Here is a 16,252-nt window from a genome sequence, read left to right as displayed (position 1 = left end):
AAAAGTAATTGACATAATTAATGGACCTGCCCGTCGAACCTTAGGGATGAGGTTTCATGAGGGTTTTTAAAAATTTGATAAATGTTTGATTTAAAGTGATGGGCATGTCCCAACTCATGTGACAGTGTCACATGAGGGGACATGTCAGGGAAATTTTGTTTGTGCACCTTTACCATTTTTGAATTTGGCGCCGATCTCCCTGAGGCAGCACTTAGCCTCAGGGAGATGAGTGTGCTCTTTCGCGCACATACGCGAAAGAGCGCACTCTTAGCTGAGGAAATCCCCCCCCCCGCCCGCACAGGGAGTACATAGCGTTTCCTGGCAGACGTCACGCTGGGTGGGCCTTAATTGGCTCGCCCATGTAAAATGGCAGCGCGCCCCCAGTTGCAGGCGCCTATCAAAGGCGCGCCTGCCCGCGCCCACTCCTGCACTTAACCCCCGACGGGGGGAAAATTCTTCCCATAAAATCCATGGAAAAGTTGCAGTGTTAATTCACTAGGATGTTACAATTGATAGGGAGTTACAGTTATGAGCAGAGACTTGTGAACTTGGGGCTTCTTTCCATTTCAATTGAAAAGTTTAATTGGTGGCCTGATAGAAATCTTTAAAATTATATATCATTATGATGGACTCTCTCCAATAATGGGACCATAAGACGTAGGAGCAGAAGTAGGCCATTCGGCCCATCAAGTCTGCTCCACCATTTAGCGAGATCATGGCTGATCTGACATTCCTCAACTCCACTTTCCTGCCTTTTCCCCATAACCTTTGATTCCCTTACTGATTAAAAATCTGTCTATCTCAATCTTCAATGTTCTTAACGACCTAGCCTCTACAGCCCTCTGCAGTAAAGAATTCCAGAGATTGACTACCCTCTGAGAGAAGGAATTCCTCCTCATCTCTGTTTTAAATGGGCGCCCCCTTATTCTGAGATTATGCCCTCTGGTCCTAGACTCTCCCACAAGGGGAAACAACCTCTCAGCACCTACCCTGTCAAGCCCCCTAAGAATCTTATATGTTTCAATAAGGTCGCCTCTCATTCTTCTAAATTCCAATGAGTACAGGCCCAACCTACTCAACCTCTCCTCATAAGAAAATCCCTCCATACCCGGGATTGACCTAGTGAACCTTCTCTGGACTGCCTCCAATGCCAGTATATCTTTCCTTAGATAATGGGACCAAAATTGTTCATAGTATTCTAGGTGTGGTCTAACTAGTGCCTTGTATTGTCAACCAAATTGATTGGGGCTTGAAGTCACATATAGGGCTGCAGCTTTTCTTCCCTTAAAGACATTAGTGAACCAGTTGGGTTTTTACAACAATTTGAACAGCCTTCCCTCCCCATTGCCTCCCTCATGTTCATCAGCCCCACCCTCGCCTCACAGCCCAACCCAGTTGAAATGCTAGTTTCTGAAAATAGAGGCCTGCATAAGTACCACAGCACAGTCGTGGTCCTCGTGACAATGTAGGCAAAGAGCAAGAGCCAACCAACCCAGCGTCGGGAGAATTGCAAGCTATTTTTATGATGGTGGATTTGTGACTTTTTGCCTGCCGCTGGATTCTCCACTTCCGCCCGCCACGAAACCTGCCACGAGCAGGATGGGAGAATTCAGCCCTATGTATTGTGTTTTGCAAGCACGGACTGGTTGGATATGGCCGGTACTTTGCCTGTTGCAAACAGTTGAAGGGACATGCTGTTTGATTACGATCCGCCAGTTGTTGGGACGTACGGCCTACATACCCTGGCATCACACCAGCACTGAAATTCATGTACCATATTGCTCATACCATCTTTTTGGCTTGATAGCAGCATCTTGTTAGTGGTAAATACCACTCGTGTTGCTACTGCATAGTAGCAGTGTGAAACGGCTAGCTTTACCTGTCGCTCAAATTTTTGAGACACTTTACCCTTCCAGTGTAATCTGAGGTAAACTGGGCACTTTTGAGGACTGAAAATGGTGGCCATAGGCCTATTCATGAATTTGCTTGGTATACAGTGATCAATGATCAGTGTCGCCATTATCCGACAGAATGGTTTTGATGTGCCCTATTTTGGAGTCAAGCTTGCACAATGAGCAAATGGCTCAGGCCTGTTTACAAAGTTGCCGATAAGGGCAATCTTATAGCGCAAGGAACCATAGGAACCCCAACATGTGTATTGACCAGTGAAGGTAGGCTTGTGGTAGACAGCAGTAGAGAATCCCCTGGCAGATTTCTCAGCTAGCACATCAAGGAAAGTGAGCTCATTTGACTGTTTCATTTCAAAGGTGAATTTGAGCACAGGATGGAGCCCATTAAGATGTGTAAGGAAATGCTTACATGTAGCTGCAGTTTCAAATATAGCAAAAGTATCATCTACGTATCAGCAATATGCAAGGGGCAGGAGGTTAGGTATAATGCCATCGTAGAAACTGACAAAAGATGCCCAAATTGATGGTGTTGCCATGGAATCCCCTCTAGGCCCAAATTTGACAAACATCCTTATCGACAACCACGTAAACAGGGTCCCGAGTCCAAGACAGCATGTCTCTTTCTTCAGCAATACTCAAGTTCTGTACTGCCAAATGACTATTAGTTAAGTGGGAATAAAGTCAACAGAGCAGGAAGATAAGTTTCATGGCAAGATGAACTTTGAAAGGACATGAGGGGATAGAAGAGGAACGAGAGACAGACAGGCTAAAGGCCATAGCAGGCAGGTTTGGCTTGGGGGGTGCTTCAGCCCCATTGAGATTATTAGGCCTTAAGGTGCATAATAATGCATTGCACACATCAGGTATTTAGAACTCCTCAGTGCCCTGTAATGTGGAATACCAGCATCTGATGTGTAACCACACAAGTAGGGCAATAACAAACCTATACACCAACTTATAATTTGGTAAGTAATTCAACTTACTTTTTTTTTTGCTTCTCTGTATGTTAGCTTTACATTTGAGGAGAAAAACAAAGTATGTGCTGCTGATTTTGGCTGGACATTCTTTTGTGCTGGAGATCATCTTTTCTTGGACCAGGTTATTACTTATTTACATTGGTCAGGTCACATTCCTCTATAAGTGGTTCAGAGTTGCACGAAAGTGACTTGAGTTGATTTTGCTTTTCATTTATTTCCCTGTGAGCAAGTAGATTTGTAATTGAATATATTATACTTCTCTAAAAAAGGCAAAAAACTTGGTGATAGGAGTCAGTTCATCCCCTGAACTGCTGGATTCTTCTCAGCCTTGTTACCACAGTTAGATGGAGTGTAGAAGGTAGGCAGTTCCCTACCTAGGAAGGCAAAATCGGAGAGTCACCTCTGGTGACACCTCTTAAAGATCTAGTAGCTGATTCAGAATAGCATTAGTGGGAAGTTTGAGTAGTTTATGCAGCTGCACTTGCTGCATGACCCTGGGGGAAAAAGCTGAGGTTAACTTCTCATTTCAAAAGAAAACTGGTTTATACTCTTATAAAATACTATGCAATCTAGTTTCATAACTCATTTTTATTCTGCCAGATAACTATTTAAATCACACACGAAAGTTTTATGCTTGTGTAACTACTGCTTCAGACTTTTATGCCGTTAAATTTGCACCTAACTTGTATAAATTTTTTTGCTACCAGTTATGATTCAAGAGGATTATCACAGCCAAAACCCATATCACAATGCTGTTCATGCTGCTGATGTGACTCAGGCAATGCACTGCTATCTAAAAGAACCAAAGGTATGAATGTATCTTATTTACAGTATAGTACAAACAAAAAAGGCTTTTAAAAAAACTTATACAAAGGCTAGTTGCAGAGAAACATAGACCTGAATGCAAATTTCTTTCCAGCTCTTTTGGGCTTCAGGTTTGCTTTAGGCTGCATCTATTAACACCGCAACACTACAGGGAGCACTTCCCATACCGACTGACCCTGGAAACTGCAATGGGGGTAGACCATGCGATTAGGCATAACTGTGTCTCGCTATATTTTCATTCAGGATTTTGTCTGAGTGAAAAATCTAGGCTTTTATCTGTTTATCACAGCTATCAAGTTCTATTTAGAGAAAATTGGGGAACTGAAGACACAGGAAGACACGCCGCTGTTAGATATTTTGTGTAAACTTGAGCAGGACCATAGTCCCAAGCCATTGGAGATTGCAGAAAGCTATTGGTTTGGAACCAGGAACTAACTGCCCAGTGAGGACATTGGAGACTTTATCATGGTTTTAAAAAAGCTTTCCATCCATTCTAATTTTGGAGAATTTCAAAAGACAGCATTGCAGGACAGATTTGAGTGTGGTTTACAAAGCGAATACGTTCGCAGTAAATTGCTGACATTGCCAAAGTTAACTTTCGACATAGCTTGCAAACAGCATTGTCCATGGACGTGGCAGAGCATGACTTGAGAGAAGTTAGAGTTAACAACTGCCAGTCATCTGCTGAAATAAATAAGCTGCAACTGAGTAACCAGAAGACCCCATCTATAGCAGTTAGTAGTAGCAGGTGTACTAAAAGTCCTATTACTGGTGCTTAGACCAACACTGGCCCCATTAGGCACAGAATTGTCCATTTGTGATAGCAGAGTACTACAGCTGCGAGAAGAATGGTCGTCTTGCCAAGGCACATCAAAAGAATGTAAACATGAACATGCTGGCTGGAGGAAACAGCAGTCACTGCAGACAGTTGTTGAACAGCACCAGGGCAATGGAGAGTCAGTTGAAACCATATAACCCGAAGCGCAAGGATGTCCAGTAGAAATTTGAAGGGCATTGCAGTCCAAGCAACATTGTATGGAGCTCTGGTAAACATGAAGGTTGACACAGGGGTTTCAGTCATTCATGAATTACTATACCATCAAAAGATAAGTCAGCATCAACTGGAGAAATCACAAATAGAATTCCGAAGTTATGGAGGAGAGAAAATCCCCAGTGGGAAGTGTGAAGGTTCCAGTCACATTCAAGAAGCAATATGCAAAGTCGCCCATCATTGCGCACAATTTGCATGTGAAGGGTGAAATACCAGCCTTGTTAGGAAGAAACTGGCACTAAAGTTCAATTGGGACGAGATTTATCGTGTAGAAACGAAATTCACAATACAAGAAAGCACTATGAGAAGGGGCATGTTTCCTTGTGCACAGTAGTGATATTCACACTGTCAGCAGCCAAGTGAGAATTAAATGCGGGTGAATGGCTTACAAGAGATGCTGAATTGCAGAGGACAAGAGTTTGTTTGGCTTGTGGTGTGAAAGATGGAATTGGCTGTAGGTTCAAATCTGAGAGGTATGCTAATGAGCTGGATGAGTTGATTAAATCCAGTAAGATCTGACTACAAACTTGGTGCAATGTCGAGTAGCTGTTATTAGGAAGAGATGCCTTTGAAGCAGTAATAAATGAGTTTTATTGGTGGATTGAGCTGGTGCTGATCTCTTTCTCAGGTACCTGCTGCAGCAAAGGCAGAATACTAAAAAATTCTAGAATACTGAAAACTCCTGAAACCATTTTGATCATGTCACCATCTTCATTGCATATGTGCACAATTTGCATGTGTGCAAATAAGACTTTCAAACAGTGACAGGAATCACAGTGCTTTGGGTATTAAATAATCATCTAAATGCTAGATAAAGAAATCTTACCCAGTATCTTCAGTTGGCGGGGGATAAGAGTAGTATGCCGATTTGTATACTTGTCTCATATTTATGTGGATATTTAAAAGGTTCATCATGTTATTACTGTAAACCTCAGAGAAGAGTGACCTACTTTAGTTACTCCAGTTAAAAATGTAAACAAAGTAATGATCATTGTAATGGCTCGAACCTGTTTCCATGATTTTTCCACAAACAATCTTATAGTTTAATTTAAACATGCCTAAATTTGATTATTGTGCTAGTACAATGTTGCTTACCATTTACTGGCCCGCTCTTTCTTGCAGTTATGCTTATTGGTTTCTGGTTTAACTTAATTGAAGTTGAGGGAAATCATAGCACTAGCTAGTAACCCCTGTTGTCTAGAAATAGACAACTAGCCTCCAAAGGGATTGAGGACACATCAGGTGGTCTTATTCATATTTTGTTGAAGATGCATTCACTCATGTAAAGTTATATCAAGAAAAGAAGTGAATCAGGAACAGGGAACTTTTTGATCTATTCATATCAGGGCTTTTCACTGTATGAAAAATAAAGCCCTAGAAGATTTATGTCGCACCAGTGTTCATGACCTAAATCTCCATGCTAAAGCTTAGCTTTTATCACTGTTAAAAGCATTATTTTGTAAAGCAATTTTAAAGGGCATGAAGAGAGGCCAGGGTAATCAGACTGTGGTGAGCTCTTTCAAAGAGCTTGTGCAGGGACAAATGCAAGTAAACTACAGGTTTCCAGGTTATAGGGGTAGGATATTGTTGAAATCCAAAGATTGTATTGATAAATAACAAGTGTTAAAAGTTAGAAATAAATACAGCACTGTAAATACACAATAGTCCATTCGCACTTATCAAGCATAGGCTAACATTTGGGTTTTGTGACAAATGATTTACACCCAAAGTTTTAATCTGTGCTCTGCTGCATAATTTCAAGAGATCTTATCAATACTGTATAAGGTGCGCATGCACACACACTTCCCAACATGCACCCAAGTGGCATGAACGCCTACTGATGTATTTAAATTTACAGTCCTCTCCCTGACTCATGAACCTTGGTGGAGTCAGCACCATTGGTCCAGGGAGGGTGAATCCTGGTAGTCACACCAGGTGCTTGGCTAGGATCTAATGGTGTGTTCATGATTTTACATTGCAAATCATGATGGTCAGAAATCAATTAATTTGGTATCCTCTTGGTTTGCCCTTTGATTTTCAATTTATTAACCCAGTGAAGATTCCTATGATTAGCTCCAAGCTGGGAGTCTAAAATTGCAGCATTTTTAAAGTGTTGGCTTGTAAACACAAAACTGGATTTAAATGATTAAAGTTAATCACCTCAACCGAACAAGCTGCCTCAAACGCTTCCTTTCATGTAATGTTATGCCACAGAATCCATGGTTAGCCACGTAACTAGAACAGAATAATTGTTTTCTGCTGTCTGCAAAACATCTCAGTGTTTTGATAAATATTATTATCGATGATTGTTGATATTCTTCTCTTGTTTATACAAGTGCAGCGAAAGATAGTTACGTAACTAGGTTGAAGTGTATAATTGGATAAATATGCATAATGAGGCCTGTATGCAATCATATGGCACTAAGAGGGTATTATATAGGTACTGTATACAGGTTGGAAAGTACACTTCACGTCAGTGATTGATTGATCCACCCAACTCTGTAGGAATCCTCGGTTGCTCTCATCATTATATTTGTACATGTGATTATATTCAAGGGCTGTTATTGTTGGAATATAAATAGCTGCCATGGCATAATATTTAGCAATGGTTTAAACAATTTGTAAGTATTTTATAATAATTTTCCCATTTTACTTTTATTAAAGCTTTCCCGGTTTTTGTCACCACTTGATATCATGCTTGGTTTGATGGCAGCTGCAGCACATGATGTTGATCATCCAGGAGTCAACCAGCCTTTTCTAATCAAAACCAAACACCATCTAGCCAGTTTATACCAGGTAAATATGGTAATTAATTTCTTTCACCAGTTTATATATAGTGTACAGGGCTGGTGAAAGGGACGTCAGTGGAAGAGCATTTTGGTGGATGTGATCATAATTCAGTTAGATTTAGCATAGTTATGGATAAGAAGAGATAGACCAGGAGTAAAAGTTCTCATGTGAGATGAATGTTACTCGCTACTTATCAGCCCAAGCCTGAAGGTTGTGGGAACAGACTGTTTAATTATCTGAGGAATCACGAACGGTACTGAACATTGTGCAATCATTAGCGAACATCCCCACTACTGACCTTAAGATGAAGGATAGGTCATTGATGAAGCAACTAGGACCCTACCCTGAGGAACTCTGCACCATTGTCCTGGGGCTGAGATGATTAGCCTCAAAGAGCCCGAGCCCTTTCATTGTACTAGATCTGACTTCAACCAGTGGAAAGCTTTCCCCCTGATTCCTATTGACATCAATTATGCTAGGGCTCCACGGTGTTGCACTTGGTCAAATGCTGCCTTGATGTCAAGGGAAGTCACTCTCACCTCGCCTCTTGAATTCAGCTCTTTTTTTCTATGTTTGGACCAAGGCTGTAATGCGGTCTGGAGCCAAGTAACCCTGGCAGAACCCCAACTGAGCATCACTGAGAAAATGATTGCAGAGCAACTGCCACGTGATGGCATTGTCAATCACATATTCCATCACTTTGCTGATGATTGAGAGTGGACTGATGATGCGGTGATTGGCAAGGCTGGATTTGTCATGCATTTTGTGGACAGGATTTATAGATCTATAAACACTACTATCCTGACTTAAGCATGGGGTGGAATTTTCCAGGCCAGCCAGCAACAAGAAACTTGGATGGAGGGGGAACCTTCATTTGGTTTGAGGCCAAAAATCAGTTTCCCGAAGGTGGGATGAACTTTTGTGATAATGTTCCCTGGACCTTAAAGGCAGGTGGAACTTCTGACCAAGCTTCCCAAAGAGCAACGTTGGGAAGTCCTTTTGCATGTGTTAGCAGATCATGCATGTTCAATGAAAGGTTGGCTCGCCAGCATTGAGCTCCCCCTCTAAATTAAGCTTCCTGCCAGTCAGAAATTAGAACGTTGACATTTACGACTGCATCTAAATGGCGAGCACTTGGCGAGGTTGACTCCTTCCACAACTTTGAAGAGAGTAGCCGCTGCTTTGGCCTTCTTGGGGACCGCCCACAAATGTTAGCCTCTTAACTGAGATCTGGTCTCTGCAGGCCAAGCTGCGCGGAGGCTGAACATGGCTGGCAGGACCAGCAAGGAAGGGTGGAGCAGAGGCTGGAAAGGGGAAAGAGGATCAGCGGAGAAGGGTGGAGCAGAGGCTGTATAGGGGAGAGAGGACCAGCGGGGGAGGTTGGAGCAGAGGCTGTATAGGGGAGAGAGGACCAGCGGGGAAGGGTGGAACGGAGGCAGGACAAAGAAGAGAGGACCAGCAGGAAGGGGAAGAGGTTGTCCAGACAAGGAAGACCGACCATCCGGGGAAGGGTAGGAGGTAGCGAGGGAATGCAAGGGCGCAGGAATGTAGGATGGAGGTAAGTCCCTCACCAAGAGTGGCTCGGTAACACCACTGAAGACCGAGCTGGCCGAGTCATAAAGGACATAGCTGCTAGACTGAGTCTGCAGCAGGTGGTGAGGGAACCAACAAGAGGGAAAAACATACTTGAACTCATCCTGATCAACCTGCCTGCCACAGATGCACCTGTCCATGACAGTATGGGTAGGAGTGACCACTGCACAGTCCTTTATTATGGATGAGAACCATGCTCAGTTGTGTTCTCCTCTCTATGGTGAATCTCACACGGCAGCAGGTTTGCTCCCTGACTCATGGGTCTCATTACATCGAGATCCCAGGAGCTGCAGTAATCTTATCTCATGGGATAATCCCCCAGTCCCTGGAATAAGATTGGTGAACCTTGGTTGCAACCCTTTTATGTGAGGTCAATCCTTCCCTAGGTAAGGAGATGAAATAGGACAGACAATACTCCAGATGAGGTCTCACCAAGGCTACAGTCAACTGCTACCAGTCCTCTTTAATCCTAAAATAAAAAGAGAAAATGCTGGAAAAACTCAGCATGTCTGGCAGCATCTGTGGAGAGAGAAACAGAGTTAATGTTTTGATTCCATATGACTCTTCGTCAGAGCTAAAGAGAAGTAGAAATGTGATGGATTTTACACTGTTTAAGAGGGGTGGAGCAAAACAGGAGATCATGGATAGGTGGGAGCTCAGGAGAGATTTGACAAAGATGACATGGACACAGGACAATGGGAGTGTTAATGATAGTGTTAAAGACTAAAGAATGTGCTGATAGTGACATAAAGGTAAGAGCAGAATGTATTAGAAGCAGAACAAGGGTCAGCGCTCTGTGAAAGCGAAACACACAAACAAGTGACAGATGGCCCTGTGGAGGGTTTGGGGGAAACGGGATTTAAAATACAAATAAATAAAAATAAATAAATAAAATAAAAATAAAAATTTGAATTTAAAAAATGGATTAAAAGGGGGTAAGATGGAGGAGTTCATGGTCTGAAGTTGTTGAAATTAATGTTAAGTCCGGAAGACTGTAAAGTGCCTAGTCGGAAGATGAGGTGCTGTTCCTCCAGTTTGTGTTGGGCTTCACTAGAACATTGCAGCAGGCCAAGGACGGACATGTGGGAATGAGTGGGTTATCAGACCTGCTGAGTTTTTTCAGCATTTTCTGTTTTTATTTTAGCTTTCCAGAATCTGCAGTATTTTGCTTTCATTTCTTCAATCCTACACCCTGGGCAGAAATTTTCGCTAGGCGGGTGGGTGCGCGCCTGACACGCTCAAGCATGAAATGATGCGCGTTGATGTCGGCTGAGTGTGGCGACGTCAACGAGCAGTCGTGCGATAGTTCAGTCGGCGGGTACGTGCCAGAGCCGGCCGCATGCCCGCCGACAATTAAAAGGCCTGTTAAGGCCATTAAGTAATCAACTAACTTAAACTTTTTGCTGCCTGTCCAACCATTAGGCGAAAAGTCCAAGCGGCCATTGCATTTTTTTGGAAACATCATCCACGGGCAGGATGAGGTTTCCAAAAGCAAATAAAAATAAAATAAATGCTCTAATTTTTCATTAAAAACATGTCCTTGCTCATGTGACAGAGTCACATGAGGGGACATGTTTCATTACATTTTTATTTTTCATACCTTTTCATCTCCCTGAGGCAGCTCTGTGCCTGAGGGAGATTATGCAGCGCTCGCTCATGTGCCTGCGCAAAGTTCGCACTCGGCCCGCTCGCCCTCCTCCCCACACCCCCGCACAGCCAGCGCTCACACTGCCGCTCGCATTTCATGTTGGGCAGGCCTTAAATGGCCCGCTAGTGTGAAAATGTGGTCCGGTACCGATCGCAGGCGCCGGTCGGCTTCCAGCCCTCTCCCCAAGGGAAAAATTCTGCCCTCTATCTCTCCTGCGGTCAAGGACAACTTGCCAGTTGTCTCCATACTTGATGACTGCACCTGCATGTTAGCTTACAGTTACTTTGAACAAGAACAGCCAGGTCCGTTTGGCCGTCCACGCTTCTTATTATCTCACCATCTAGGAAAGTCTCCCGTTTGCTGTTCCTCAGACCACAGTGCAGAGTCACGCTTTTGATCCTCATACTCCATCCTGGCCATTCACTTAGCCTGTCTAACTCCCCTTGAGGCCTCTTTGCATCCTCCTTTTATCTCACATCAGGACATCAGCAGGACATGCAATAACTTGACTGCAAACGCTGCGCTGAGAACATTCTAAGAGGGCTCAGAACAGGTTGAGCAATACCTGCTGGGTTGCCTGATGTGTGCCTAGGCCACACATTGATGAATGATGGCCAAGGCTGAATCATACTCATGTCCGAATACTCAATGATGACACTACTGATGATGTGAGATAGTAAATAGTGAATCAGTAGAACCACATCATCAGAATCTAATTGGGAACAAAGTGCTAGCAGCATAATGAGAATACAACAAACCTGAACACAGTGCAATGAAACATATTTTTACAAGTGCCACAAGTATATGCAATGGTTGTAAACCTATACCACCTGTGTGCCTTCAAACTTCCTTTGTCTTTCTTTTCCTATTACTACATTTAGCTGTAGCCCTGACATCCACAGCTGCTATACCCTGTTGACTGTGATCACTTTAGGCAGATGTCCTATGGTGGCCCCAGGCCTAGAGGGCCCCGGCCTGCTAATGCTGTCCTGCTCAGGTGCAGGTGCACCCTCCTCGGCCTGACCTGCTGGAGGCGAGGGGTCATTGGCAGAGGGGAGGTGGAGCGGCAGGGCACCCTCAGAGCATCCCGGGATGAAGCTCTCAGGGTGCCTTGCTGACGGTCCTCCTCCTTGAAGATGCGCAATGGCACTTCCCTGACTCCTCGAGGACAAGGGACACCTGGAGAGAAGTCAAACTACTCACCCCCCTCTCACCTAGCCATTGCTGCATTACACCCATAGCTAGAGCAATGGAGCACAGGTCCAAGTGCTTATTCGGCAGCCACTGTACATTCTGTTGGAGCTGGGCTCCAAGGCAGCCGCCACCTTTTCCATGGAGGCAGCCAAGCATTCGCATATCAGAGCCGCACCAGCAGACAGGACATGGATGGACTCCTTAGGTCCAATCTGCACATGGCCCCTGGCATCTCTGTCTGATGTTCCGCTGCCTGCCTCCATCATATCTGTTATGACCGAGTCAAGAGGCTCATCATCTGTATGGGGCTGAGCAGGGGCCTGGTCTCCAGCAGTCCTCTGAGTGTCAGAGACCTCGGCTGTCACTTCCTGCACCAGCTGTGAACCTGTGTCAGTGATGTACTCAACAGATTATGACCTTGAGCCTACTCTAGAACATGCACCCACTGAGGTGAATGTCTCTGTGATGGTTAACGTTGATGGTGATGGTGCATCCTCTGAGGCTTCTGATGCATCATCCTCAGACATGGAGTTGGAGCTGGTTCACTGGCTGGTCTCCCTTGTGGGCCTCCCCCTTTTCTTGCTAGTACCTGAAATGGAGAAAAGAAAGATTTAGTGGATGCCTAAGCAGCCTCCCTTATTAAAATAATGTCTCACAACTGCAGACTGGAGGCATCCTCACTACTTGCTGGGAGAGTCCTAGCTAGCCTTCAGCACAGACATGGTCCTGCTCTACCCCGGCTAGTTTGTTCGGCAGCTTCCTCCTCGAATGGGGTCAGGATTCAAATATCGGGCAGGCTGCCTCCAGTCTTGGCCCGCTCCCTCCTGTTGTGAGAGTTCTTGTCTTGCAGAAAGACAGAGGATTGATTGTCATCCCTATGGGTGCATGAGCAGTTAGGAGCACGCATGCCTGTAGCAGATCTTGAGTCCTCCCCAGTAAGTGAATAACAGACAGGATGTCCTGCAACTGATAGAACATTGACACCATGAAGTGGCTGCATTCAGTAACATGTCTCATCTGCTGCTGAGTTCTGCAACCCAAGCTCCTGTCTGACATCCCTGTGCACTTGCACACTGGAGGAGAGTCTGTAGGGAGGCTTCACTAAACTATCAGGCCACACTTTGTCTGCTCTGCGACACGCTGACTGTGATCAGGGCCAGAAATTTCCCCCTGTCGGGGGGCTTGTGCGGGAGCGGGCGCAAACCCGATCGGCGCCCTCGATCAGGTCCGCGTCACCATTTTATGTGGGCGGGCCAATTAAGGCCCGCCCATTGTGACACACACCTGGAAGCACTGAGTGCTCCCTGTGCAGGCGGGGGGCGGTATTCCCTGAGTGGTTCCCAGCGTTCTTCCGCACATGCGCACGAAAGAGCGCAGAGATGCAGAGATCTCCCTGAGGCACCTCCAAGATTCGTTCCAGTGTTAAACTTTTAAATAAAGGTTTTTAAACTTTTAAAGCATGCCCCCTCATGTGACACTATCACATGAGCTGGACCATGTCAAAGAATAAATGTATAAATTTTTATAAGATTTTAAAACACTTCATGAAACCTCATCCCGCCCGTGGATGAGGTTTCATGAAAAATGTGAAGGCCGCCTGGGCTCTTCGCCTGCCCGCCAGCCTTAAGGTTGGACGGGCAGCTCATCAAATTGAGTTAATTAGGTTTTAAATGGCTGAGCGACCTCTGAACTGAAAATCTAAATGATGTGCGGTGACATGGGGATGCCCGCCCGACGTCACCGTACGATATTTTACATGTCGGCGAGTGGGCACCCCCCCACCCCTGCTCGCTGACCCGAAAATGCTGCCCCAAGAGAATATGGAGCTCCTGGCTTGCACTGAGCAAATGAATGGCTGTCTGGGTGCCTTTTAAATATGGTGCCCAGACCTTCGACCCCATGAGTCAACAGCAGGGACAGTGACTTCCTGTCTACCCCACCGCCCCCCCCACCGCGAGGTTTGCCATGCTCCTTGCAGATGCATATGTAATGAGCTGAACAGCGCAGGATCATGCGTAGCCAGCTGTCCAGCCCCCCCACCCCCGCCCCCGCCCCCACCCCCACCCCAGCGGAAATCACTCCCAGTCCGCTCCCACCACTGAAGTTAGACTCCAGATTGGAAGATTCTTGGTCTTTTAGGAACATCTTAGTACATGAGTTCTCCTTTCACAGCTCTTCATTATGTGAGTTCCCTATTTCAGCTGGACTACCTTTTGAGTGCTGTGCAGAGAAACTAAGAGAAGCAATTAATGTGGGAACCAGCACTATTTATTTTTCTTGACCCCTTCTTAACTGAGGCCAAATGCTGCAATCCTACTGTTGCCCTAGTTGAGATCCCCTAACTCAGCTCAAACCAGGTTCTTACCAGGGGTATTCTCGTTTCAATGGCTTGGTGTTAAAGTGGATTAATCATTTACTCACTGGGGCCATTGTGGAAATACAGAATATTCTTCATTTATTTTAATTTCCCTCTCTTTTAAGAATATCTCTGTACTGGAGAATCACCACTGGAGATCTACAGTCGGGATGCTCCGAGAGTCAGGTCTGCTGGCTCATCTGCCTGTGGAAATAATGTGAGTAATGTTTATTTATGGCAATTCAATACACTCCAGTAAAAGTAACAATAGTGTATCCTTTATATTTAATAAAGGGTTATGATTAAGAGCAGCACTCAACTGGGAATCGAGTGTGATCTGGAAGTGAACCAAATTTTCAATTACTTGTCAAATACGTGATGGAAAATGTGACGTGGAAACGACAGTGAATATTAGTATTGATTTTGTTTTTTTTACTTCTCACTGCAAAGTATTGGGACACAGTGGCATATTTTTTGACTCCATTACACTCCATAAATAAGCACAGTCAGAGCATCAATAAGGACACAGAAAATCATTAATTTGTTGTTTCTTTTAACACTGGGTATGCTTGTGTATTATTCAGATCATTTTGATTTGGAAAGATAATTTCATCTCAAATGCAGTCATATACGTATAACAAATAAAGTTGGTTGGTTGGTAGGAGGTGACCACAGAAGTCTTTCCTCCAATTCCTCCTCTGTGTGGAGAAGCACTGCCCTCTGCAAGGCACCTCCTCATTACTGAATGGCTGAGGTCAAGAATTTGGCACGTGGAGAGGAGAGAGCGAGAGGACGACCCTGGGACAGGCAGTCAACAGCACTTAGAGGAGAGTGCAAGAGGAGGACCCCGAACCAGGCGTTCAGCAGCACTGAGCACCTAACATCACTGGAGAAACCTAAGTTCGTTGGTTGATGAGAAACTGCTGTTAGGGAGTGTCATCAAGTAGCTGAGAATTAGAAAAACACATTCTTTTCAAAAGAAGGGGCTACTTACATTTAAGTAAGAAACACAAGCAATAGGAAAATAAAGTTAAGTCGAAGCCAAGTAAAATAATGTTGCATAAGTAAACTAAAGTAAAATAAAGTTAACACAAGGGAAGTAAATTGAAGCCATGGCAGGACAGCTCGGTTGTATGGAATGCATGTCTTGTAATATGTGGGAATCTGTGGACGCTACCAGTGCCCTAGACAACCAGACTTGCAGGAAGTATTGCCAGCTGCAGAACCTTGAGCTCTGGGTTTCGAGTGGTGGCTGAAGTCATTGTGGATATAGAGCTTTCAGGCAGGATAGGGAGGGGGATAAAAACGGTGGGGGTGTAGCGTTATTGGTTAAAGAATCAATTACAGCTGTGAGGAGGGATGATAAACTAAGTGAAGCATCAAATGAGGCCGTATGGGTTGAGCTCAGAAATAAAAAAGGGCAGCCACACTGTTAGGGGTGTACTATAGACCCTCAAATAGTGGAAGGGAGTTAGAAGAACAAATGTGTAGACAGATTTCAAAAACAATAGGGCAGTAATCGTTGGGGACTTCAACTACCCTAATATCAATTGGGATACGAACAGTGTGAAGGGCACAGAGGGCACAAAATTATTGAACTGAATACAAGAGAACTTTCTTAGCCAGCACGAAGCAAGCCCAATGAGAGGGAGTGTAATTCTAGGAAATGAAGTTGGTCGAGTGGATGAAGTAGCAGTGGGGGACCATTTTGGAAATAGTGACCACAATATAGTTAGATTTAGCATCATTATGGAAAAGGACAAAGATAAAATAGGAGTAAAAGTTCTAAATTAGAGGAAGACAAACTTTAAAAAAACTGAGAGGTAAGCTGGTGAGAGTGGACTGGATACAGCTCTTGGAAGGAAAAACTGTGTCAAATCAGTAGGAGGCATTCAAAGGCAAGATTCT

General features: G+C 44.5%; 1 protein-coding gene across 7 annotated transcripts in view; it reads left to right on the top strand.

Moving 5' to 3' along the window:
• Positions 1 to 16,252, top strand: part of LOC144680873 (3',5'-cyclic-AMP phosphodiesterase 7B-like) — a 189,668-nt gene that overhangs the window by 151,500 nt on the left and 21,916 nt on the right. For all 7 annotated transcript variants that reach the window (XM_078542356.1, XM_078542358.1, XM_078542357.1 and 4 more), the window contains 3 exons: positions 3,595 to 3,695; positions 7,428 to 7,559; positions 14,470 to 14,561. In XM_078542356.1, coding sequence (XP_078398482.1) covers positions 3,595 to 3,695; positions 7,428 to 7,559; positions 14,470 to 14,561 — 325 coding nt within the window. The remainder of the gene's footprint in view (positions 1 to 3,594; positions 3,696 to 7,427; positions 7,560 to 14,469; positions 14,562 to 16,252) is intronic.

This window comes from Cetorhinus maximus, chromosome 5, assembly GCF_964194155.1.
Source record: "Cetorhinus maximus chromosome 5, sCetMax3.hap1.1, whole genome shotgun sequence".
Lineage (NCBI taxonomy): Eukaryota > Metazoa > Chordata > Chondrichthyes > Lamniformes > Cetorhinidae > Cetorhinus > Cetorhinus maximus.
This window is presented reverse-complemented; position numbering and strand designations above follow the sequence as displayed.